The sequence below is a fragment of the Diplotaxodon limnothrissa genome, linkage group LG14 (genome assembly GCF_057381915.1).
Source record: "Diplotaxodon limnothrissa isolate DT_005_m linkage group LG14, D_limnothrissa_male_GT1.1, whole genome shotgun sequence".
Classification (NCBI taxonomy): domain Eukaryota; kingdom Metazoa; phylum Chordata; class Actinopteri; order Cichliformes; family Cichlidae; genus Diplotaxodon; species Diplotaxodon limnothrissa.
The window spans coordinates 24,356,797-24,384,000 of NC_140609.1; the positions used below are offsets into that span (position 1 = coordinate 24,356,797).

A 27,204-nucleotide genomic window follows, 5' to 3' on the forward strand; every position below is an offset into this window, starting at 1 on the left:
TGGGAGACTTATCATGACTGCATTATAGGAAAGTTTTCCTCATAAATCAAAACTTTTCTAAAATATTTCAGTTGTTAGTCACCACTTAGGATACTATGACTAATGACAAACAGGTATTCCCCTATTACAAAGATAGCGTTTACCTCTAATGCCTGTAATGGTTCATTTGTCCTGTTCAGGTCCTTCTTAAAAACAATATTTTTTTTCTTTTTTCCTCTTGCATACATCTTTTTGTTCTTTTGCTGTCTCTATCAGTACATTTCAAATCCAAACAAACGACTACTTTGCACAGCTGGCCAGGGCTTGATTCACTCGTTTTTTCCATCTGAGCCAACTATGTGTTTGTTAGCATTATGTGCTGAAGTAAATCTGGTTGTCATTATGAATTGTTAAGAGAGCAGCATTTTAGCCTTATCTCTAAAGAGGGGGGATGTGGTGATTGCCAGATGCCCCCCTTTTAAAACAAAAAGAAGAAATATGCGTTTTAACTTGCCTCCCTCATACCAAAGTGGTGTTTCAAAGGTAAAGCAGTCCACAGTTTCTTCTTCCAGAGCAGTTTTCTGTTGCCCTCTCCAGCGTGCTGTGGTGACCACCGCTGGGAGAATCACAGAAAACATTCAACCCTCCAGAGAATCAACATTTCAAACCTAATTATTTTTGCAGTGGTTACTCACATCACCTCAAGCATTCCATCTTTCCCTTGACAACAGTCCACTGGGTACAAAAAGAAGCCCAGCATATGAAGTGCGGTTTCAAAATAAATTACTACATTTAAGAACTTGGCAAACATAATAAAAGTTACCTTTGAACTTGTCCTTTTCTAGGGCAGTTTATAAAAAGTTTTACATAAATTCCCTCATCTGGTTTCCAGAACTCCAGTCAGTAATGAATGACCTCACCTGTTGTTTGTTGATAGAAAGTTGTATCTTGTAGAAAGCTGTCCAGTGGGTGAAGAGTGTTAGACGCATTCCAGACCTGCTTCAGGTTCAGCAGAGTTCAGTCCAGGAAGATCAGAAAAAAAGCTTCAGAAGAGACTTTTCAGAGCTGCTGACATGCAGCCAAGCCACTGCAGTTCCTCATAATCTCAAATGAACCAGATCATTAACAGCCAGTTCAATAGCTACAGATGCAAGAGGTTGTTTTTCTCTGTACTGTGTAGTTTGCTCTCGTTGCTAGTTCCCGTTGACAGCCACAGCTGAAATGTCAGTAAGAAGTGTGGAAGGGCGAAGTACAGAAAGGGGAAGACACACGTAGGAGGAGGGAGGTTTGCTTCTGCACACGTGCGTGCAGGAAGTGTTCAGGGCTGGGCAAAAATTAAACGGTTATAGAAAAGATATGAATCATGCGTTAATGCTCTTATGAGACCAGAAAAAAGTCCCCTCCCCCTCCTCTCCGATTTAAGGGAAATTTGTAACTTATGGGTCGGGAGCTGCATAGCTCCTGTCTTCCCCTTTTACATCACAGTGAGTGTTTAAATAGCATCATTGTAGTTGTAGTTCTTAATGAGTGGGTCATTCACTCCTTTTTTTGGTCTAAATGTCTTTTTCAGTTTGGCTGATCACTTTCAGTCTGGTTCAGTACGAGAAAACCAAAATGTGTCAATCACGTCACTGTAAAACACGAAGAAGATAAAGAACGTTGCTCTGTTTCAGATGATGTGAACACTGGGTATCAGCACCGTGTAGGTCTCAGTCGAGGCTGTTCACATGTTTATAAATGGAGTCTGTGACGAAACCTTGAGGTTGCTCTGGTTATGCGTTGAGTGACCATCAGTGTACAGATGTGAATGTTGACGGCAAGAACACATTCCTTACATGACGTTAAGAAAAAGGAAAGGAAAGTAGACGATTATTGAAACGGAAACGATAAATGTATGGAAATAAAATACTCAAAAGGGGAATTTCCAGATACTCTGATTTTCCACCACCTGAAGCATTGTTTCTTCTTTCCTTTGTAATGCTTTGATGTCACACACATGTTCAATAAGTTCAGCTTTTTGTCACTGCATTTCAGCAGAATATGAGTAAGAATGAGTAATTTTCTTTTTATTGGTATTCTTTCTTTTAATTTTTTTCTTCTCTAATAAACAAATGATTAAATAACATTACATGAATGTGTACATTTTCCTGTTGAATTCAGGCTTTTATTGTCTGTCATTTCTAACAGATCCAGCTTTTTGTCTGTAATGTAGTCTTACAGAGCTTACATCACTTAGCAACCACATTAATTGTGTCTAAATACTATTTAAGGCCATGTTGGTGATGTATTATTTTACCTACCTATGCTACTAACCTATTTTTTCTTAAACTCAAATACAGAACAAGTTTATCTGTCACTTCTGCTGTGGCTTTTACACTTTTTTAACGACTACCTCAAGGTGCCAATAATGTGATGCCAAAAAGTTTAAGTGCTGAGAATATTTTTTAAAAGTTGTGCATGTGGATATTAAATTTGTCAACTTCCCTTTTTCATTCCTTAGTATGACACTGATATATGGAAAATTCTTTGCTATTTTGGCAAAAGAGAACAAGACAAGGCAGTGGGCATATGTTTGGTGCATTTCAGTTTCTTGTAACTGTTTCCTCACATGATAGTGTGCTTCACCTCTATCACCTTAAAATAAATCATTTTGTTGGTTTACCTGCCTGTTTTTTGGTAACAAGCATCCAACTTGCGGTCACATGAAGCAGAGTCAGAGGGCACTAATGAGACAGAGCAGTAGGCATACAGTGAATTTTGCCATCATAAATTTTCCATAAAAACTATTTAAAAGATTATTTATGGAAATGTCATTTTAGAAAAACAGTCTTGTATGTAATATAAATACAGATATTGACATTTTATGATAATGGTAGGATTGCAAGTATTTCACACCTCCCAGTGGTTTTTAAGCTTAGGGTTTAGCTTTTGTTGCATCACACAGTGGTGTGATATAGAAAGAGATTTAGTACCTTTTTGGTCATGCATCTACATGACAACCGGAAATGCGCTGCAATTTTCTGTAATTTTGCAAATTGCTCTACACAGTTGATCTATTGCCTTTCAAAATGCATTACGCCTAAGTGCAGGGGCAAACTCAGCAGCTGGTATAGCCGTTTAATGTACTTGATGGCCAAGCTGGAGGTCATCGGTTGTGCAGTCATACCAAGTGGAGGAAAGTGCAATCAGAATTTGTGATCATGTTACACAATCACAAACAAAACATTTCCAGAGCTAATGATGGTTTGTGGGCTTTGTGTTCAGTGTTTACACAGATCGTTATCTCGAGAAGCATGAAATAACAAGAAAGTGGAAATGACTGAAAACTCTGGAGTTCAGTTCTTATTTTGATTGGGTAGCATTATCTCGAAATTCCGCATACGTGCACTACTTTCTTTTGTATTTAATGAAAAGCTGATGTGTTTTCCAGATGAGGTGCAGCTATAAACTGAGAGTGCAAATTGCAATTGTTCTAGGAGTAGTTGCAGTTCAAATAAGATGACACTCTCTGAGTTATGAACACTCCTGGTAACCTTTTGAGCACACGGCCAATTGCCTTTTGTGGAAAAACAGCACTTTCTCCCACAGACTTCATTAATACAGATAACTTCTGAACAAGCCTGAGAGAAAATGGAATTGCACCCACTGGCTAAAATCAATTGGCATGCATGTGCATGCACCCCAAGCAGAGCTGCAGAACAAAACAGACTCCACTAAAGCTGACAAGAAATGAGCACTGGGAGGTCTCAGAGGTTTAGATGACAAAACGTGCTATGGAAATAAGTAATCAGTAGCTCTTTCCGTATGGAAGCGACACTAATATAATACAAGTTCAAAGATCACATTACACTTCTGAGTATGTTAATAAAGTATCAAGTTGCGATTATTGTTAATATATTTCTTAGTTTAAAAAAAACAAAATCAAAAAGAACTATGTGGTGAGGCGTGGTCGGCGGTGCCAGGCGGAAGCACCGGCACGGCATCCGCAATCACGCCCACCGTGTTTAAAAACACGGGGAAGCAGGGGTAGAGAAGAGTTGTGGTGTGATGAGTGTGTATTTAAAATGGCTTCTTTATTACGCCACTCTCTGGACCCTCCGCGTCTCTATCGCACCACAAACTAATTCTCAAGAAAACTGTCTGTGGTAAAGACAAAAGAGCACACTAATGAGAACAAGATTACACGTTAATTCACAACCAAAACATGGACAGACAATTTTGTGTTATATTAATCTACAGCAGAAAAAAAAAAAACCTGAATGTACTGTTTACAACAGTCACATACCCTCATTGAGCTTATTAGGTACATTTTCTAGCACTGCACTGGCCTCCCTTTTGCCTTCAAAGCCCCCATAAAAGATTTAACACGGTGCTAGAATTTTTCCTCCGAAATTCCGAGCCATACAGACATGATAGCATCAAACAATGATGTGAATCTCCTGTTCCACCGCATTCCAAAGATGCTCTGCTGGATGCAAATCTGGTGATTGTAGAGGCCATTTGAGTACAGAGAACCCATCATGAGAACCCAGTTTGAGATTATTTGAGTTTTATGACAGTATGTTATCCTGCTGGAGGCAGCCATCAGTTGGTGGGAAATATACATTCCTAAATGATACACTGTGGTCATATATGAATAAGCATGGTGGACAATAGCACTCAGGTAGTTTAAAAAAAATGTGAATTTGGTACTGAGGGACCTAAAGTGAGCAAAGAAAATATCCTCACCACCAACAGCAATCTGACCAATTTATAAAAGGAGGGCTGGATCCATGCTTTCATGCCATTTATACCCAATTCTGACCCTACCATTTGAATGTTGCTGCAGAAAGTCTCATAAGCAGGCACATTTTCCAATCTTATATTATTCAGTTTTGGTAAGAAGTGTGAATTGTAGCATCAGTTTACTGTTCTTAGCTAATAGGAGTGGTACTCTGTGTGGTCTTCTGTTTAAGTTTTAAGTTTTAAGTTTCATAAGGTGCATTTAAGGTGCATGTCAGATTCTGTTCGGCATACCTTTTCTACAACGAGCAGTCATATGAGTTACTGTATTGACAATGCTCCTGTGACGTCAACAAGCTATTTTCACGCAGAGAACTGACACTCACTGAATATGTTCTCGCTTTCAGACCAGCAACTATGTCACATTCTTTCCCATTTTTATGTTCCTTTTGACAGGTTGTCCTATGGGCCAAAATGCACTGGATTGCTGCCATCTGATTATTAACTCTGTTAAATAATAAGCCAATCAATTATTCCTCTGTGTGTGTGTGTGTGTGTGTGTGTGTGTGTGTGTGTGTGTGTGTGTGTGTGTGTGTGTGTGTGTGTGTGTGTGTGTGTGTGTGTGTGTGTAGACTGCTAAACCTAGTGCTTGCAGGTGAAAAGAACACTTTCATTTAAGAAGCACAAGGTCATTAATCTGGATGCCCGACTGCTTTTTTGCTTTCAGTGGAAACGTTGAGTGAAAACAGAAATATTTTTAAGCTGTCTTCCACCTACTCTAACAAACTAGACTGATATTGCTTGTCGCAGATAAAACTCAATAGAAATGTAATTTCTGGTGCCAGGTACGTCTCTCTGGAGGTTTGGGCCTGTCTCTTTTGCTTACTAAGTGGAGGGCTCTACATGACAGTGCAAAAACAATGGGCTGGAAGATTGAAGCTGATGAGATAGAACGAAAGTTACTGACACTTGAAAGAAATAAAAGGAGGGGAGGAAAAAGGAAGAGTCTATCATCTGGCATTGTTTGAGAATGACGACGGGTGTAGGGTAGGAGCAACAAGGGTGCACTTCTACCAGTATAACTGAGTGAAGAGTACTCATTTCACAATGGGAAAAAAATTCAGCGTCTTTGCCTCCATTGCCACAGGGTCCTCTTGAGTGCCACTCAGACTGTGGGGTGTTAAAAAACACCAAAAAAAAAAACCAAAAAAAAAACCCCACTGTCTGTGCTTTGAGAGCTGGGAGTACTTTTTTGTGTGTCTCTGGTTCCAATTCCATCATAATTCTTTAGTCCATGTTGCCTACGTCTGTACCAAAGTACCCAGCAGCATATTTGGAGGAGAAAAAATCTCCTCTTCTTTTGAGAGTAAAAGAAATAACAGCCTGTCAGCCTGTGAGTAGAAAACTAGTGGTGCAGAACAAGTCGTCCTTATTCTTTTGTTATGCTTTAAATGAAGCACGTCTTTTTCCATAGACAATCTAAGGCACAGTAATGGCCCTTGTTTTATAAATATATTTATAGGGAAAAAGCAAATAATCTGTATATGGCTGACAAATATTTTAGGACTAAATCCGTATCTGCTCAGGCCTGTGTGCAATTTCTCAGGAAGCAGGTGAAAATGAGCAGGTTCCAGTTAAGCATGCACGGACGTCACGTTAAATAAAACTTCCAAGACAAATGCAATGCTGTAGGAGGTTTGTATTATCTAAAAGCCAGGATCATCCTTCAAACAAGTTATACACAGTCTACACATATTTGACAGCTATATAAGCTTCAGGTTATACATTCATAAAACAGTAACTACAGTATGTTCAATGATGAATCTAGATAATGCTACTTCACAGAAACATGTAACACATCGACATGAAAGGTAGTCAATACTTGTACAAGATAAGTTGTCCAAACTAGTTTAGTGACCCACACTGTCCACCCATACACTTACATCACAGGGGAATGTCTGCTTTTGCTGAAAGATGCGTTCATTTATCTGCTCATTATTAACGGTACAAATCATTTCAGTGACCTGCTTGACCTCAGATGGCTCACAACGAATGATAACACAATAAAAAGCAATTTTCAGCAGCAGCTACAGAGAGCTGTCACCGATATACGAAATCTCACGACTGAAAATTGTCCGGTGAGTGGAAGTATTACACTGCCCGCACGCTAGTTCATTTAAACTCATAATGGCATCTTTAATTACATATAATTTTCTAAAAGGCCATTGTGGCCACAAACCTGCAGTAATTACTGGAGGATTTGCTGTCGCCAGATCGATACCTTTGGTTTTCACTATAGAACACGAATTTATGGGAATGCATTTGTGAATATAGATGGCTTCTCTCAGTGGACTCACTTCAGTAATTACCAGCACAGAGGAAGTCTTTTGTTGCTGTAAAGAGCTCCATCACTGAAAAGAGATTGAACTGAATTTTCTGTAATTCCAGTCAGTCCCATTAAAATAATATATTAAAGAAAAAAAAGAAGCATCGCGTTGCTTTTAATTTCGTAACGTTTCGGCTGGGTTTTACTACTGTTTGTATAGCAAAATGTTTGATTCTTTGATTCTTATCTGCACCTGTGGTAAAATGCCATTTCCTTGTTTGCTCTGATGCACACTACACTGACAGGGGGAAAGAACATGCTGTTTTTCATTCCTCTGACAAATTCGGATTTACGGTTCACTCCGCACCTTTTATCTGTAAAGGCACCCTGAACAGATGAACAGGGAATGTGAAATAGAGTTGAGCAGTCTTTATCATAAAAGAAATTCAACAATTCAAAAGATGAAAGAGGACCAAGACGAGCAGAGTAAATGCTTTAAAGGTTTTCTTCGGGCTGGAGGAGAGAAATTGGATTTATAGCTGTAAAACCGAGTGCTCTCACGCAGCTCTAATCAGTCAGACACTTTATTTTATAAAAACCACATGATTCTTTGCAAGTGTGTCTTTTTAGAGTACAAGGCCACCATCCCCTTCTCCCCGCTTCTTTCATCCTTCCTAAATGAGCGTGAGTCCTCCACCTCTCTGTGGTCAGAGTATGCTGACCCTCTCTGTGAGACCTTGCATATCTGCATCCTCCCCGCCGTCCTCGTCATCGGAAGCCTGCGCCAGAGGAGGCGGCACAAAGTGAGCAGGGTATGGCAGAGTGTGTTCACGGGCATACATTTGCCAGCGGCTGTCATCGCTCTCGTGGGTAATGTAACGTTCCCCAAGCTTAGTCTCCAGTTCCCGCAGGTCGAGCCACGTCTGATAGTCCTGGGAAATGACAAACAGGAATAAACACGGTGATGAAATCTGAGTGTCGGGAATCGCAAAGATTTGATCGATACATGTGCCAATGCATTTGTTTGCGGGGGCACATGTGCATGTGTGTACATAAGAACTAGAATGACACTGAAATGATAAATTATGCTTCAACCCACTCGTGGCTACCGTGACAATGAATATTAATTAATCCGGTGACATTCTGGCAACAAAAAAAACAACAGCAATAGCAGCCTGCTTTTCCACCGCTAAACATTTTGTTTTGAAGCAGGCATTTAAGAGCTGTGCAGTCAAAGAAAACACAATTTCTTTAACTAATCCCCTTTCTGTTATGTTTTCAATAAAGTTAAAAACCTCCGGTCTTGAGCTGACATTTCAACGCTCGGATTTGTGTGCATAGACCTCGGCTTTATTGTTGCAATTTTCTTTAAAAGCAACAAATTTTATTGAAGCAATTTTAAGGACTTAAATTGCTGCTCAGAAACTACAGTTACTAGCATTTACCACAGAAAAGGGGGCTTTTTCTTGTATGTTTAATAGCAAATAATAACGGATAAAAAAAAATTGTAGGAACGATAGAGTGGAACATTCATTCTAATGTGTGCCTGTGAGCAGTTCATTAATATAGTACCTGTAAGTATGCGTGGCTGAGACTTTTATCTACACTGTAGCGTTTCCTCATCTTAACTTGCAGCAGGTTGTTGATCAGGTCAATAGCTGGAAACACAAACACATGTTTTTCAATAAAAATCAAACCACCTCTCACTCACACACACGCAAGCACACAGAAACCATCAGAGTTGTCATCTGTTTATCATACCTTATTTGTCTAGACACTAAACCCGACTTTAGTTGTGGTAAAACTGAAGTACAACTTATCACAGATCAGATTGGTTGCATTCTGAAAACAACATTCAGTACTAGTCACTCTTTGCTGCCCTTTCTCATATGCACTCATACGTTTTATTTTTTTCTCCACTACTAGGCAAAGGTGATGTTAAATAACAATTTTATATATTGATTACAAAAACCAATCCAATAGCTTTTGCAGGTATTGTAAGTGTACATCAACGTCCATCTCACGGTTGTGTTTAACAGGAGAAATCTCCTCTAGCTGATTCCCTCTCTGAGATTACCATCACTGGAGATCTGCTTCCAGGGATTAGGAGGATACATAAAGGCTGCGTTGTGGATCTGGTCATTGATATCTTCATCTTCATTGAATGGGAATGTCCCGCTGAGGCTGACGTACATAATGACGCCGACTGACCACATGTCTAGTGAGCGGTTATAGCCCTGGTTTAACAGAACTTCTGGAGCCAGATAGGCAGGTGTGCCAACCACTGAACGGCGGAATGACTTCTCTCCAATGATACGGGCAAAGCCAAAATCACACAACTTCACCTGAGAGAAGAAAACAGTCAAGAACAGAGACACATGACTGCGAGGCATCTGGTAAAATAACAAAATGGCAGGAAATGTATATGAGCAAGTGCAGAAACCACATGTGTTGCAAACGAGCTGGTTGGGCAAGTGCGTGTGTGCGTGTTCCTGTCTAGCTATCTTTGTGCTAGGAAAACCATTATGTCAATGAAGGTCCTCACTAAGATAGCTGAACGGTTATGAGAAAGAATGTTAAGAGAAAGAAACAGAAACAGGACTCATGTAACCAAAACGCCATTAGCAAGTGTCTGTTACTTTCCTCAGCTCAGATTTGGGAAATCCATCTGTGTGTGTGTGTGTGTGTGTGTGTGTGTGTGTGTGTGTGTGTGTGTGTGTGTGTGTGTGTGTGTGTGTGTTTTTACCTGTGGGGAGGGATCGGCAGAGGCAAGTAGCACATTTTCAGGTTTTAGGTCACAGTGAACAATGTTCTTAAAGTGCAGGTGCCTCAGAGCTGCAAGAATCTGCATGCACACCGACGTCATGTGCATACCCAAAACCACGGGAGCAAGATGATCCGAAACAAAATCAAACACAGCAAAGCTTCGTTTTAGAATATGCAGAAATGTAAGGTTCAGTAAATGTTCATCATGACAGCAGAGGAAGCATGCAGCGAAACACTGCAGCATCAGAATGCCATTTTAGTCTTGTGGGTCTCTACTACCCACTCTCTACCGCTATGGGACTTATTTGAAAATGCATACACACCTGCGTGATGAGGAACTTTGTGAGCCTCTCGGGCAATCTGCCTTTTTCGCTGGAGAGAATCATCTCCAGCATGTCACCGTGTAGTTTCTCCATGACCACAAACACTTTCTCTGGGGTTTCAAACATACACTCCAGGTTTACAATGCCCAGATGACGTAAACTCTGAGAGAAACAACAGAAGGGTGAGGGGAGTGTGGGGAGAAGGCGGACGATAAGAAAAAATATGTTGTGTGTAAAAAGATGAAATACCAGAAATAAACTGTGATAGAGTGTGAATCTAAGAAGCAAATATAAATTGGGCAATACAGGAAGAACATCACAGGAGGGGATAAACAGAAAGGACCAGACCGTGACAACCAGACAGTAAACCACAGGAGAAGGAAGCAGAGAACAGAAAATTTATAAACTCTGTTTTGGCAAACAATATAAGTATTCCGCAGAAGTCACACATATGACATATGTTCCATAAATAATAATGACTGCATAACTGCATTTGTGTAAAATGCCGAGCTGCAGGGGGAAGTTCAGACTGACTAGTGCACCACTACCTCCATCTGCTGGGGAAAAAAGTCTGCCGCCCAAGAAGGTGAAATCAAACATACGTTGTTATTTTTCAAAAATATATATTTTAAACAGACGTTGTTAATGTGAAGTCTTTCCCTGTCACATATTTGGCATGAATGAAAATGTTAAATGGTTTTATACAGTCGTGTCATTTAGTTGAATTCTATATGCAAACTTTCATTTTTGCTCGTTTCAGAAGTTGCAATCACATAAGGAAAGGAGAAACAGTACTACTTATTTAAATACTGTCAATGACTGCGAGGTAAAATAATTAGAAATTAATCATTTAAATAAGCAAAACTGAGCTTTTTTAATAGTGTAGATTAAAATCTGGTTATTGTGATACTACAAAGCACAGATTACTATTACATTATTACTGTCTCACTGTGTTTAATGGTAGTTTTTAATATTACAAATGGTTTTTTACTTTCTTTCAGGCATAATGAGCTTGGAAAGAAAGCATTTGGATTAAGTTTTGTGGAGACTTGTCACATTTCATCCAAAATGCTTCTTTAGTTCTAAAACCAAACGGTGGAGAGTCCCAGGTATTTAAACCCTAGTGGGGGTCGTCTCTTAAGAGTCTTTGACCCACTTTTAATCGTGTGAGTCATCACATTAGCCAAGGTGTAAAAAAAGATAAAGTAAAAAAGGCATGGGTCATTTCCACCAGATGTTTCAGGTAAAACCACAGTATCACGTGACCTGTTGAGATCACCTAACGCAGGTTGTGAGTGCGGGCTGAGGTGCTTGGGAAAGAATGTCAAGACTGTATTTTAGGTGGCTGACTGTGACCTCAATAGGACATATGACCTCTTGGCAAGGTCTCACAGTGGGTTTACCCGAAACCTCTGCTAGCAATGACCTCTGCCTTTTTTTCCACACCTTGGCTCATTTAATGACTCACATGATTAATAATGGTTTTAGCACAAAATGCTTCTTGGATGAGAAGTGCAGTCGCTTTCTTTTCAAGCTTCTTAGACGACCATGATCTGAACGATTAAGAACCTGCACAGACACTTTTAGACGTAATCATTAACATAATTTCTTCTGAGAGAAAGTCCAGTGAAATGCGTGCGTTTACCTGCAGGATGGCCACCTCATTCCTCAGTTGGCTCTCTTGCTTGGTTGGAAAACGAAGCTTGTCGATGACTTTGACGGCCACGTCTCTCCCCGTCTTCCTGTGCTTTCCTGAAGGGAGTTTGTGCAAGTAACAGATTGTTTACATTGTGACAGTAAACTGAATATACATACATATATACTCCATGCACATCATTGTGGCAATTTGTTGCCGTGTTTGGTTATCGCCAAACATGGTGCTGAGTATTATGGCCAAACATCTTCTCTTTGGCTTTGTCCGTCTAATGGACATTGTTCCAGATTTCTTGTGGTTTGCTTAGATGCAACTTTGCAAACCTAAGCGGCGGTGCTTTGTTCTTTTTTTATACAGTTTTACCCTGGCATCCCTTCCTAGCACATCATACTTGTTCAGTCTTTTCTAACTATATTGACATGAACTTTAACAATTAAAATGCTAACTTGTGATACATATACATCTATCTCTACACACCCAGATTTTTATTCCATTTTCTAACACTTACTCTGGACTAATGCTGGCATGAGAAACATCACTTGTGAAAACTGACTAAAACACTCCTTAAAACCTGTAAACAGCCTATTATGTGTCAAATCAGGTCAACTCTAAAAACACATTTTAGCACAGTGCATGATACACAGAGGTTGTGAAATACAATCTTGCTTCTTGTTAGCTTCAAACTTTAGACACCACTGCTTTCAGCAAAGCACTTTAACCATCAAATCAATGGACTGATCAATTCCATTGTCGGATGTAGGTCTCCATACCTCCATACACTACTCCAAATTGCCCAGATCCAAGCACTTCATCAGCAAAAATCTGGTACACTGTGCCAATATCCTGTAGGGATGCAATATTTCATGCATAATGCTTAATGTATAATTGATGTCAATATTGACAGAAGTTACTTAATTAGACCACAAGTCATACCACATTCTCTTGGATTTGACTGTTGGACACAGATATGCTGACAGAAGCTTGTCCTGGAAAAGAAAAACAGTGATAGGAACAAAGCATAGGTTATGCAGTGTAATAGTTCTAAATTATGTCTTTTCATCTTGGCAATACAATCTTCCACAAAACAATTTCATCAACCTGTTTCTCAACTTACTGTGAGGCATGTTCCCCGCAGCTGGCGGTGCGTCCTGAAAGATGACTGGCATAAGGGCCTGTCGAATGGCGCTCTCCCATGCTTTTGCCACCTCACGTCCAATGCCACTGTTGGGCGCCACCTGGCTTGGGGAGGGAGGTGTCTGTGGGACAGTCTGGGGGTGGCTTTGGGTCACAGAGGGGAGGGTGTTGGGATCCTCCCCTACAAAGTAGCACATAGTGGCTGTGATAAGCTCAAAGCAGTGGGGATTGGTGCCTTGGGAGACGAGACTGAAGTTAGAAGCAGGACGCAACTCCAGGATCTCAGAAAGAGGGATCTCCTGCAGGTGGATGAATGAACGGGTTAGCAAAAGAAAAGGGCTGCAGACTTTAAATGAATCTTAGCTTGTTAAGACAAAAGCTGTCGTTACCTTGTAGTATTTGTTGGAGGTGTTATTCTGGAAAAGGATGATGCACTTACAGTCCAGACGCCAGTAGTGCCTCTTTCTCTGTTGGGGGTTGGAGTAGGGTGAGATGTTGGGATGGGACAACAAAAATGAGCGTGGTGTGGCGAGGACAGAGTATAAAGGATGGGGCATGGAGCGGGGGGGTAAATTTCAGGAATGAAAGGGGATGTCACCAAATGCCAAAGGAGAAGAAGGATGAAAAGGAATTTAAGCTACCAGATGAACAGGTGGGAATCGAGAGAAAGAAAAAGTGAACGAAGAGTGTTAGTTCAGCCAGTGAGGGGGAAAAAAAACAAGGAAAAAACAAAACAAAACAAGTAATGAAAAGGTAAATAAATTGCCCTAGAAAGTCAAATATAGATTTTAGATCTTAAGAGAAAGAAGGCAGGAAATGGATTTTAGGTTGAAATTATTATATCTGCTGAGTGCTTCAGCCTCATACACAGAAATATTACAGAAAAGAAAGCAATAAAGTGCATGAAAGCGGGCACCTCATCAAGGTGGAAATGGCTGCACAACAAGCTGCTAGACAGAAAAAATAGATGTCTAGAAGGAATTTACTGCCATAAATCATAGAAGAGAAAGTGAAGAAAGTGAGTTCATGCATCTACAATAAATTAATTTAAGTCTCCAAGTGTTCCACTACTAGCAGAATTTCAGAGTGGTTCATGTATAGTTTTTAGAAAGAAGGCAGTACAGGAATCATGGGTAGTGTTTTTACCAGTGTGTCTTTATTGCTGTAGTGAACCATCCACCCTTCCTTTATAGCTGTGCTGGATCGACGGGTTGTTTGTCTCACAGACTGTACCACCCTCATTAAAGGGATGTAAACACTAGAAGGAAAAGGACAGCATTAAGGTAGTCAGCAGGTAAAATATGAGTTTAATTACATTTCTATCAGTCTGTCTATAATATTCTTATCCAAAACATCTCACACCTTTGATCTCCATTAGTTCCGTCCTGATTGTTGTCAGGTGAAAAGGAACCAGGGATGCTGCAGGCCTCGTCCGAGTCATCTATTGAAGACTTGTCAGAGCCGTCATACTCGCTGCTAAAGTCCATTGGAACCTCGGGGTCCGCAGTGGGACTCAACATGTCTGAGCCAAAAAACAAACAAGAGAAGGGTTTAAGTGCAGCTTAGCCTTAAATATACTATGAAACAAATGCTATTACCATTCGTCTAATTCTAAAATGCTACAGAAGCTAGTTCACTTTGTTGCAAACCAACACCAAGAATACTTACCAGAGTTACTTCTGTTTTCTGAGAAGATAAAAAGATTAGTATAGTGAGTTTCAGAGCTGTTAGATAAAGTGTTATACTCTCAAGTAATCTAATTCTGACAATGGAAACACATGCTATCAAATCCATGCAGGGTTAACAGAGTAATACACACACACACACACACACACACACACACACACCACAAAAGCTAATACATTCATCTTTACTCACCTCCAATGGTCTCGCCAAGGCAGTCATTAGGAACTTTGTATGCACATCGTTTGTGGCAGTTGAACTTACAATCTGAGAAGATTGCAGAAACAGTTTAGGTAACCCAGAAAGACCAGTGAGCATTCTGCATCCCACTGAAGGTCATACAAAGAAGACACTCTGTTCAGCTGCGCTCACCTTTGCACTGTAGCCCTTGTCGGAAAAGTCCTCTAAGAAGCCTCTTGCAGTACTGGCACACCGTCGGTCGAGTGTATGAGTGAACAGCGAACGTGTGGGGCACCTTTACCTTGCTCATCAGCATCTTGTCGAGATGAACTGGTCGCCCCGTGTAAAAACGCCGGGCGTCGCTAGCTGTCCGTGGCTGGCAGAATAAATAGGAAACAAATTTTTAGCGACAGTCACAATTGTTGAGGTGCTTAAATCAAAACCTTTGGAAGCTATTCAGCCTGTAGCCAAAGTAATTAATTACTTCACTTTTGCTTATAGCCTCCGAACCTTAATAACTGTTGATTTGATCAGTGAATTTGTCAGCAAACAGCTGAGTGACTCTATGGAACATCAGCAAGTGCTTCCCATCTACCCTCCTACAGCCCACATTATTTATGTAAACAGTAGAAGCAGTATTAAAGTGGCCATGAAGTAAAATGTGTGTTAGGGTTACTAGATTTGGACACTTGAAGCTGTGCTGTAAAACGGATTTGTCCTCAATGAGCTTTCAGTCATTTCATATAGATAGCTAGGGGGGGGGGGGGGGGGGGGGGGGGGGAAGGCAACTTAACAAGTGCCAAATGTCAGGCCACCACTAATTACTTTGAGGACCTGTAATCACTAATTTAATGAAAAAGAAAAAAAAACAACCCCAAAAAGAAAATAAATCAGCAGATGCTGCAGGTGTATATGGAATGACCCAGCTACTCACATCTAGAAATTACAGAGCCACACTGTTATGTTTTTTGAGATCTCCCTATTCACAAAAGTCCCTTATAATGAGCTTCCTTTTGCTCTGTTTTTGTTTTCAAACAACACCCAAGGGAAATATGTGACTCCTTAGCTGTTGAATGCGAAACTTTGTTCACCCTCGAGTCGCTGTGTATCTGTCTGTTCTTTGTTGTTGGACGGAGTGTTTACACTGTCTTCAGTTCCTTCTCTGAAAACATCTTCCTATTGTAACTAAATTTCCAGCTGAAAATGGCTTAAAAAACACAGGAGGCTGCAGTTTTGGGTGATAATTAACTCGTCATACGTTTATGATTTTATCTGGTACATCATATATATGCGTGTCCGTGCCAGCATGTGCGTGTGTGGTCTCTCCAATTAGACGCCTTTCCTACTTCTTTTTAAATTGGGAGCCAATAACCAGGGGAAATCAGTCAGTAATAAGTGTTACTGCCCATCTAATTAAATGTTTTTCTACATCTTCTTTGCAAATAGAGTTGCTGAACAGAGGAAATCAGCAGCAGTAAGTATTATAGCCTCAACGGACCTAATCTATTTACTTAAAGTTCACTGATATTGCAGTGCAATGCCCCTTTAGCGGAATGCAGTCAGACAGGAAGAGTTTCAGATGAATATCTCAAAAGCGTACACAGAGAAGGAAAAAAATATTGCTTAATGAAGTTTAATGAAAAGTGTTTGGGAATTAGGAATGTCTGAGGAATCTACTCAGTGTTTCAGAAAATGTGGCACTTGAAAGAATTCTAAAAGTGACTTCAGCATTATGTGGATAAATGAGGCAGTACCATTTGAGTGTGTGAGCGAATAAGACTCGCTTCTTCTGCGCAGGTGGAGGCTGTCCCAACGCTGTACACCGACTCAGTGGTCGAAAGGCGCAGGGACTGGCTGCTGCTCAGCGACGTGGTGGACAGACGCCGTTTGCGAGCCCCACTACAGTTGTTCGGGATGCTGAATGCACAGCGTTTGTGGTAGTTTAGCCCGCAACCTGCAGGGGGCAGCATGCATCCAAGAACGGGGGGAGCAAAGAGATGGACCATATTTACTGAGTGTTCAAATTTGTTTCACCATATGAGCGTCTAGTGCTATTCACACTTCTTCTCATTATTTCCCTCACCATCACATTTCAGTCCTTGTCTAACCAGCCCAAACAGCATTTCTCCACAGTGATCACAGAAAGCCGGGGCCCGGTACGAGTGCACATTGAGCGCGTGGGGCCGAATCTGGAAATCTTCAAACGTAGCTGCCGCTAAAATAGATAACACGTCACATTAGGACAAGATACAATCACGGTATTGTAAGGGAGCAAAATGGAAAACGATTAGATGAATGAGATACAAGCGGGATGGAAAAATAGATCAAGTTTCTGACTGTGGACACGAGGGAAATTACAGCTTGAAACAATGAAAGAACAGATTAGGGTAGTGTAAAGTAGGACCTGTAGTAAAATAAGCAGATAAGGATGAAAACAATGAAGTAATTAAAGATAGATAAGACAAATGGAAAGATGATTTTGTTATCTTATGGAATGAGGAGAAGAGAAGAGAAGAGAAGAGAAGAGAAGAGAAGAGAAGAGAAGAGAAGAGAAGAGAAGAGAAGAGAAGAGCTTACCAGAGAGCACTACCTCCACCAGATCTCCCTCCTGGATGTCGCTGGCAGCTTTAACTAGTTGTAGTATGTTGTTGGTAGATGTGTCATGCTTGAACAGCAATATCTTGTCATAAATGCCATAAAAGCCGCACTCTGGGAACTAGAAAATACAAAAACAGAGGTTAGGAGAATCAACTGCAGCCAAGGCAGAACCCTGATTAAGTCATATTTCATTCAAAATAATGAATGACAAATAAATGACTCAGCTCCTGAAACTAGAAAGATGGTGAATGGACATTTGCTGTAGGACAAGACAAACTTTATTTAGTCATTCCGTTTTTTTAATTTTAAATATAATATACAAGGATAGCATTTTTATGACCCTTCAAGGAAAACAAATCTTGAACATTGTGTCCACTTTGATCCCCTTTAAAGACAGACGACTGAATTTCAAGCAAGGCCTCATTGTTGCCAACACAGACCACTCAACACACCAGCCTATTTTTAATGCTACTAAATAAAGTATCTAAGGGTTGGCTGTTAGAGTTTCTGCTAGCAATGCAAATTTAGTCCATTATGCACTTAAAGCTACAACTTAAGTCACCTCATTCCATTTGCCATTAACAGTAACAAGATCTGTTATAAGATTCTCCCGCTATTATAAAGTGTGAACATGTCTATGCATGTTCTCAAGCATAACTTCTACTGTATGTCTCCAACTAATTCTAGCATGCTCTGCTATGTAACGCTGCAGGGATATATAACTGCCAACACGCAAACACATGCTGATGCTATCGCTGTTAAAGAAGAAACACAAGCTGATTTCCACAAATCAAGCAAGTCGGTCGACATGGAAGGCAAGACAAAGGAGAAACTTTATCCCCTTTTCCTGTCAGTCGCACAATGGCACACACAAGCGCGCATAGGTGTTTCCATGAAGTTCTTTCAGAGATATGAGGGATGAGCGTGTCAATCAGAAGTCAGCAGAGCGAGAGAGGCTGTCATAGGGAAACCCTGCTCTCTTGAATAGTTAATGCAGTCTGGCTCACTTCAGTGGCCACGCCACACAGGACACCAAAGAAAGAGAGGGAGCAGGACCTTTGTGTGCTTTTATAATAATTTGTTTTTTTAAGTAAGCATAAATGAAACCAGAAAGATGAAGAGAAACAAATATATAAAAAATAAACACACAGACACACTCTTTGCCGCTTCTGGCTAAGTTCTAATCGCTTACAGAAAAGGGAACCCAGGTCTCCAACTTGAAACAACACAATGACACACACACACAACCACCACCAGACACACCCTCTCTTCTCCCCCCTCATTTCCCTTTTTTTCCCCTCCTCTGCACATAGACAGTCTGCCTCTGTTTCCCCAACAGCCACTCCACATCACCACATCTGAAATCCAGGCCTGGCCTGTACTGCTGCCAAGCTACACAGTGAGTTCACCACGCCCCGACATTGGCCTGCTGCTACTGACCACACAGTCAACAAAAAGTCACAAAAAGCACATATAGTGGCATTTACTTAAAGGTCTCCAGCATCCACTGCAACCAGAAAAGTCACAGGTATAAGGGCTTGAACATTAGACATGAACACACACCCTTGATTTAAAAACAAAAAAAACCATAGTTGGTAATTCTGTCTGGCTTTTTATGTTGGGCAAGGAGCTTTTAAGATTTTGTTTGTGATAAGAGTGGTGAGAGTGAACTAAAACAAAAAAGCCACAAGCCTTAAATACAGAATAAAGTTCAAGATAGTACAGTTAGAACAAGACTGAACAAGTATGGCTTTTTTTGAAGGGTTACCAATCAGAAAACATCTTCTCTCTATTAAGAACAAGGCAGCACAGCTTAGCTTTGCAAAGGTGCATCTGAACCTTCCAGAGCAATGTCCCCTGGATAGATGAGACCAAAGTGGAGCTGTGTTGCCGTGATGCACGTGTGCCACCAAACACGGCATATCCGCACAAACAACTGTTGAGCACGGAGGTGGGAGAGTGATGATTTTGGCTTGTTTTGCAGCCAAAGGATCTGGACAGCTTGCAGACCGTGAACTTCTCTGATACCAAAGTATTATAAAGCTTGAAACAATGGAGTGGATGCAGAAAAATAAAATAAAAAATTCACATGGCTGTCGTTTTGGTTTTTATGGGGCATCCTTTTCTAAAGTTTCAGTGTTGATGTATACACTGAAACGGTGGATTAAAAAAATAAATAAAATACCTACACCAGAATTTTGAGAGATGTCCACCCCAGGAGACGGGTTTCACAGGCAGTGAAGCGGCTTCGTCACTCACAAATGTAGCTTTACCAGGGACCGTATTAAAGGTCCTTCTTTTTAGTCAACTAACCAAGTGGATGCTGGCGTGAGGGTGGGACCCTATTTGAACAACAATAGTGGTGAAAGCAGGAAGCTTTCTGCATAGCTTTATGTGAGGTTCAGTAAAAAGAGTGAGGCATAGCATTCTCATTATCACTACTACATCTCATGTCTGTTTAGTTACTATGAGAAAGAAAAACAGTGGAGACGCAGTCTTGAATATTAGTTGCTGTGAAAACACTTCTACTAATCGTGCAGATTACAAACGAAATGTTGCAATTTGACGGTTTCAATTACAACAATTGCAATTGTTGTAATTGAAACCATCTTAATGTTCTTAATGTTTTTATGGTTCGGTTTTTGTTTGTTCAGTTTTCTAATTTGACTTAAATGACCCTTTATTCCCAACACTCTGGCACAGCAGTTTTTGGCTTTGAGTCAAGCCGACGTTGCAGATACAAATGAGCAGAGGCTCCAACCTTTCCCTAAGTACAGACTTAAAAACCCGCAATCACACACAGATTGATGTCTGATGGGAGTGAATCATGTAATAGCTACATGCATCGGTACCAGGGATTGCCACAACTAAGACCAACTGCAGCCATTAGTAATTACAAAACACCCACAGAGCCCAGATCAGAGGAGACTCCAAGCTCTTTCCAAATCCACAGACAGCAGTCTTCTATGAGCCCCGTGACGCTATTTGATGCCAGCCTCTCTGCGATTAACCTCACGCTGTTGATGTCACAGCTCGCCTCTTAGCAGGCAAATCAAGGCAGCTAGTCATATTATTCTGCACATTGTACCGTCCAAAACATACACAATGCAATAATCATAACTGCAGCTGCCACGTCTCTGCACACCACAAGCCTTTACAGATAGGCTGAAAAGCACAAAATCCAAGCTCCGTAAAACCACTGCTACCTCAAAAGAAAAAAAAACTCATTTTCTTTTTTTTGTAATGGTGGAATAAGAATAAAGTACCACAAATAATTTTCATCTATGTCAGCATGCTGAGAAATTTAAACATTTGCCTTACAATCATACACTGTATATTTTGCTGTGAGGTTAAAAGCTATATTCTTACAAGATGTGGAGTCTGAATATATCTGTTTGTGTACCTTGTGTGCACAAACACCTGATGGTATTGTAGTATATAGTTAGATGTAGTATAGTGTGATGAGGTTTGGCTGCAGAAGGAGTGGATCTGTAGCTGCTTTCTCTGAGGTACCAGGGATCAGGTTGCCTAGTGTTCCCTCTACTATTCAGGTCAATGAAGCCATTATGAGTGAAATGAATTATGAACTAGGATTTCTTTATGTCCCCTGCCTTTGTTTTCCCGTCACCTTTAATTTCCTCTTCAATACTAACTGTCCTTTAATGGCCTCTTTTATTGATTAGTCTTCCTTCCTCCTTTTTTTCTGTCTACACACTGATGAGAAACAGGACAGCAACTGCCTTATAAAGTAAACTAATAAAGGCCGACATTTTCTTTAGTGTGGTTCACACCCTCTCACTCAAGGTGATGTCACGGTAAAGTTGGAAGATAGATCTCTCACTTCATCACTGACTTGACTAACACACTTTGTTCAGAAGGTTTGATTCGTGATCTAATCGGGACATTATTAAATAACAGGCTATATGATAGCACACAGTTACGGTAAAAAAATAAATAAATTTTCGATACTAAGATTTTATGGACACAATAAAAAATAATCTGGACCTTAACAGGTCTTAAAAGTTAGTAAAAACAACCTGAAATAAACAACAAAAAAAATTTAATAAAATCACATATTAGATCATATCTCAACCCTATGGAGGCACCATTAATAATGAGCAACAAGGACTATTGAGTACTAAACGGTGTCATGACAGCGGTTTCTTTCTGCAAGACAATGCCAAATCATATTCTGCATGTTTGGAAAAAAAAACAAAAAAAAACAACAAAAAAAAACACATGGCTTCGTGGTAAGTCTGGTGCTAAGCTGCCTTGCAGTCCAACACTGTCACTGACTGAAAACATCTAAAACATGCTACTGATACACATCTGTAGATTGCTATAACAACCTGTAATAACAAATAGTGTCTTAAGAAACAAACTGTTTTAATTTTTTCAATCAAAGACTAACTCACAGCAAGCAGCCTCACACGGATCAATTGCTGCTCTCATGTAAGCGGTGGCATTACATGAACAGATGTGGTTGACAGGAAGCTGTTCAAGTAGTTTCAGAAGGCAATCGTGAACAGCCATGTATCTAAATTCATAACCCAAGCAAAGGTGACCATTGTCACCCTAAACAATGCCACAGCAACTTTTTTGTTGATGTGGGCCTTTGTGTGCTGTTGCAACTTTCAACTTTAATGAGAGCAAGAGATGATTTTTTATATATATATATATATATATATATATATATATATATTTTATTTATTTTTAAACCACATTACACAGGAACACAGACTCACACACAAAATGATTCAAACATAATAAGTGATGTGCTCTTTATACACAAAGCATCTCAGTTTGTGCCCTCACACAGATACCATCAAAGTATTGGCTTTTGGGAAATTTTAGCTTGGAGAGAAAAAAAAAAGAAACAAACAAAAACAAAACCCAGACACATGCACACTTGAGGTCACATCAATGCTTGCCATTTCCTCTCTTACTTTATTTCCTTGTCAATCACCTCAGGTTTTGGTCATATAAAGCAGGTCACATGCACAGTGGTAAAGAGAGCGATTTTTATCTGACATCAAACAAGTGCAGGCAGTTTAGATCATTTTTTCAAATATTCTACAAGTTTTTCAAACTCTAGAAGGGACGAAAAACTTTATTTTGCTTAACTTAATACCCCTTGTACACATCGGCTACTTTCGCCTCCTCTAATGATGAGTTGTTCTGAGGAATGAATGAAAGACGAGCCAAAATTTATTCTACTAAAACAGCAGCAGGAGCAGCAGCACGTAGATTTTATTTCATGTTTTATTTGAGTAAGCACATCGGCTACAGGTCATTACAATCTAACCAAAGCATTACTGCATACGTGTAAAGCATTACCACTGATGTCCAGTTCAGTCAGCGCCATTTCAAAGTTGAGGTTATGTCAAACAGCTACAGAACAGTGCTTCTAAATATAGACCCTCTTTATATAAAAGGCACTGCATGTGTGAAGAACAGAGACTTTTATGTCCTGCTGAGTTCGCTAGTTGCTTCTGCTTTTCATCTTCCCCATCACTTCCCCTCCTGAAGCTCTGCACCAGCCATCATCGACCACCAAGCCACGCAAGAATGTATGCTCGGGTATGCACAATGAATGCAGCCGCTTCTTCGGTGCCAGCTAGCCATAGCTATGCAGCTTACAAACAGCAAATTTCGATCTTTATCCTCCTCACTTTTACTGCATTTGACAAAGCTTAGATGTTGTGAATTCACTGAATGTGCATGATGCTTCGGATGTAACTTGTACTCTGTCAGCTGCTTGGCGAGAAATGATGATTGTTAATTTTGTTTCAGACAATACAGGGAAACTGCAAAACCTCAGACAAACAAACAAAGAAAAAAAAACTATTCTGACTACCTTACGGCAGGAAGCTCTGCATCAATCATTTTACATTACTATTGTAGATTTTTATTAACTCAACTTAACTTGGTGGATTAAATGAATTAGAGGCGGCCATGTTTTAGGACTAATAAGAGAAATATTATCCTTTTATTTCAATTTGTTGTTATCGCCACAACAGGAAATTGCAAACTTGGCATGAGCATATGGTTTATAGCTTTTTGAAGGTGTAAAGGATGTATAAACATAAAATATGGGCCTGAGGAAGGAGAGTAAGACATGTTCAAATAAGGCACTTAGAATTGTCACTGAATACACAAGCACAGACACATGCACACACACACAAATGAAAGTGTTAAGTCAAAGACAAAAAAAAGTTTCCAATTTTATTTAAAAAACTAACCATGTAGTTTAGACAAAAGCCACTGAATTTCCCTAGCTGCGTATGCAAAGAACACCAGTTGTGACCTTTTGGCAACACGGCTGAATAATTTTCAAAACAGCATTAAGAGCAACACACACAACATAAAAAAACCCAAAACACCGCAGCTCTTCAGAATCAGCTGGGCCAATCTCCAGTGACAAGAACTTGGACGTCAGCGTCGCTGTGTACACCGCATGCTCTGTAAACAGTGTGACCTCCATAGCCTTACATGGTCCTCCACAGTGATGTGTTTCTGCAGCAGAAGCTGGCTATCACAACAGGAACCCGATCCAGGCGTTTTATAGCAGACAGGAAACATGTTGTATCCCTTCAAACAACACACATTGTTTGAGCATCCACATCTTGCTGTGTAACCCTCCCCCCAAAAAGTGCACGTGTGCGCGGACGCCACACTCTTGAGAATGAGGGTGATAATGGGTGGAGGTACACCTGTACTTCACTTTCTGCTTTTTTATCTCAGTCAGACACACCCCTGAGGCTGCACCATAAATCCCACCATCCTTGTTAACATGTCAGGCACGGGACTCTGTAAGGACCCCATCTTTTTGAAAATGATGAGGTGTTTAATGAGGGGCTGCCATGGCAACGGGCACGTAAAGACGTCAACGTTTCTGCCCTCATTAGATCCTAACAACAAGTTGGTGTAGCGCAGGAATTTTTCCTTTTGTGCTGACAGCGTTCGTGATGGAACAAACGCGTTACTGTGCTGGTTGTTCTATTTTTAACCCCAGTGAGGTCACATGCTGGTGAAAAGATGGAGTCCACAAAAAAAATAAATAAATATGATAATCATCCCTGCTCTTTACAGTGCACCATGCTGGATTTAAAGAAAAGAAAGCTGTGGTCTCTGAAACACAAATGTCACATAATAAATTGCAGGAGTGACTGACAGCTCTGTGCCAGGACTACAAGGAATTAAGCAAAACCCATGACGTCAGCTAACCGCTGGGCTTGGCAGACATAAAGAAAGAAAGCAAAACAAGGATGAGTAAAAGAAGCACAAATGAAATGTAAATAACGCAGTAAAGTAAACTATGCCCTCATGCTGTCACTAGAATTACGTCCAAGTAAATCACTTGTGAACAGTGGGGAATTGTCTGAAATTTCCGGCTTCTTCTAGAAAGTCTCATCTGTTTAACTGTTAAAGTGTGAATGTGACTGCATACACACACATGTCGTAAAAGATTCAAAGCAAGTCAAGAGATTTTGCATCAAGATTATCAGTGGAAATAATGAAAATCGTTTTACTATCATGATCTCTGCAAAAGGCACACTGAAGGTCAGATGCAAAAGCTTCTTTCTTCCTGGATTTGATGAGCTTCCTGTTTGAAACGTGATACTAGGAAAGCATTTTGAGCATCGAGTAACCTAATATGAATAAACATCTACTGGCAAACAAAGGTTGCTTTATTTATTGCATGAGCCTGAACATTGAAGACAAGCAAAATGCAGTGAATCTGTGCCAGTCTGAGTGGCTGCTTAAACAAGTAGGGCGAGATTTGCCAAACAAATGATTGAGGAAATCTCTTCCAAGTAACATGCTCTGCACAGATGCCCATATACTTTTCTTACTTTTACTGGATTAACTTTTAAAAACTAAGAAAACTAAGTCATCTGTGAGATTTCTACAGTAGTCAGTAGTAGTCTTCACGCAGTCTTTTTGGTCAGCTATGACTTACTGCTGATTAATTGTAAAATTACTGGTGATTGGTTAGATGCTGATTCCCAGCATGGATTTTGAACAAAAACTTAATGTAAGCCTCTGAATTAGTACAGCTTCGGTGGTACTGCCTGACTCATGCTTTTCTGGTAAAGTGTTCTTGTGTACCCATGTAGTCCTGGAAAGCAAAGCCATCAAGTTTACATTCCCGGCGTGCTGGTTTCTAAATACCACAGATTTCTGTGTAAACCAGAGAAACTGGAAGGGGAGGGAGTGCGAATCATCACATTCACACATCAAGCACATAGATTATAACATACACGCAATAAAGTTGGAAAACACTTAATCATAAAGATCATCACAAAAAAAAAATCATTAAGCTAATGACGCACAAAAACTGTTGTTAGGCACTCTTGTGCATGATATTAAAAGTGCATGCAGCACATAGATCAAGCTAAAATAAACGAAAATGGTAAAAGGTTATGTGTAATGTGTGTGTCTGTGTGTGTGTACAGGAGCGCAGGGACAAAGCATCTCATTCTGTTCCAAGCATCACGGAGGATGGAGAGGTAATTTGAGAGCCGTAACCAGGCATGAGAGAGGGGTCTGGGGATAAAGGAGGCGCACACTACTCTTTCTGAACCAGTCTTTTGTTGGTAGCAGCTCCTGTCTGCATCAACCACCACCCTTCTCCTCCTCCTCTCCCTTTCCTTGGCACAGGTCTGGGAAGGTAAGACGACTGAAACACCGGACCCAATCCACTCTGCGTGCAACTTACTGATTCATGACAAGAAGCCGGCGGGGGGGGAACAGGGCTTCATCTGACTCAAATAGCCAATTGTAACTCATTAAGGAAGAGCCCCAAAAAATATGTTTCAAAATAGATAAATAAATAAAAATGAAAATACAAACAAATGTGTTTGTATTTTAACTACATGCTGATGAAGATCACTGGACTGAAAGTAGACGGAGCTGAAGATTCCTTTCTGATTGCATCATGAAAAACTAGCTTAGCTAGCTCTTGTATATACCTTAAGTAACATATTGTCTCCACATAACTGACAGAAATGACTCATTCACAGTGATGATCATGTCGGAATAGGAGGAAAGCTGGGAATTTCTCTGCATGACTGCTTCTGAATTACAGTGTGACGTTCCAGGATCTCGCTGCGTGCTACAATCCCCCAAAGTTCTGGAAAAGATAACTCCTTTAAATCCAACTCTAACATGACACCAACAGCAAACGTGCGACTCATAATTGACAGAAACGATGCATTCTCCCTACAGTGTGTCAAACAGAACCGTCACTGAGACACGCACAAGGTGGGTTGGGTTTCTTTTGCTTTTTGCTTTGTCACAATGGCTGTAGCAGCGCTGGACAGCGAGACGTAACAGTTCATATTTAATGTGGGTCAAAGTCCGCATTTGGAGATTAGAGCCGTAGCGGTATAATAAGTCATAAGTTTCATAACCAATGCTTGGACCTGTGTTTAATTTATTTTACACTCACCGACTTGTTTTTTTTTCTGTCACCCTTTTTACTTTCATTTCTCGTTAGGTTTAAGCACCAAAAACTACTTGGTTAGGTTAAGAAAAAGATTGTGGTTTGGGTTTAACCAGCCCCTTTGCATCACTAACCCTATATGCTAGGGGTCCTTTACAACCATCCCTATGTCGGGAATGAGACCCACAGAACTGATGCAGAACACCACCTTGTGCCTGTCCTTGATACACCAGCGATTCTCTATTCTCCTTTTCTTTCCTCTTTACAATCAGTTTCCCTAATCATCATTACTCAACTTGCTCTGAATACACCATAAGAAGTTCTCCAGAGAAAAAGCACACATGCAATGGCCCGTGTGAGGACTGTTTGTACATTCCCCATGTGCCAAGAG

At 40.4% G+C, this 27,204-nt stretch overlaps 1 protein-coding gene across 1 annotated transcript in view; it reads right to left on the bottom strand.

Annotated features, from left to right (window-relative positions):
• Positions 1-6,392: 6,392 nt before the first annotated feature.
• Positions 6,393-27,204, bottom strand: part of prkd2 (protein kinase D2) — a 30,896-nt gene continuing 10,084 nt past the window's right edge. The window contains exons 2-19 of the mRNA XM_085370466.1: positions 17,345-17,483; positions 16,851-16,982; positions 16,522-16,721; positions 14,960-15,143; positions 14,783-14,854; positions 14,573-14,590; positions 14,267-14,426; positions 14,051-14,162; positions 13,294-13,371; positions 12,885-13,203; positions 12,704-12,756; positions 12,541-12,613; positions 11,762-11,868; positions 10,117-10,278; positions 9,774-9,872; positions 9,105-9,372; positions 8,600-8,685; positions 6,393-7,959 (exon numbers count right to left, since the gene is read on the bottom strand). Coding sequence (XP_085226592.1) covers positions 7,735-7,959; positions 8,600-8,685; positions 9,105-9,372; positions 9,774-9,872; positions 10,117-10,278; positions 11,762-11,868; positions 12,541-12,613; positions 12,704-12,756; positions 12,885-13,203; positions 13,294-13,371; positions 14,051-14,162; positions 14,267-14,426; positions 14,573-14,590; positions 14,783-14,854; positions 14,960-15,143; positions 16,522-16,721; positions 16,851-16,982; positions 17,345-17,483 — 2,487 coding nt within the window. The 3' untranslated portion in view covers positions 6,393-7,734. The remainder of the gene's footprint in view (positions 7,960-8,599; positions 8,686-9,104; positions 9,373-9,773; positions 9,873-10,116; positions 10,279-11,761; positions 11,869-12,540; positions 12,614-12,703; positions 12,757-12,884; positions 13,204-13,293; positions 13,372-14,050; positions 14,163-14,266; positions 14,427-14,572; positions 14,591-14,782; positions 14,855-14,959; positions 15,144-16,521; positions 16,722-16,850; positions 16,983-17,344; positions 17,484-27,204) is intronic.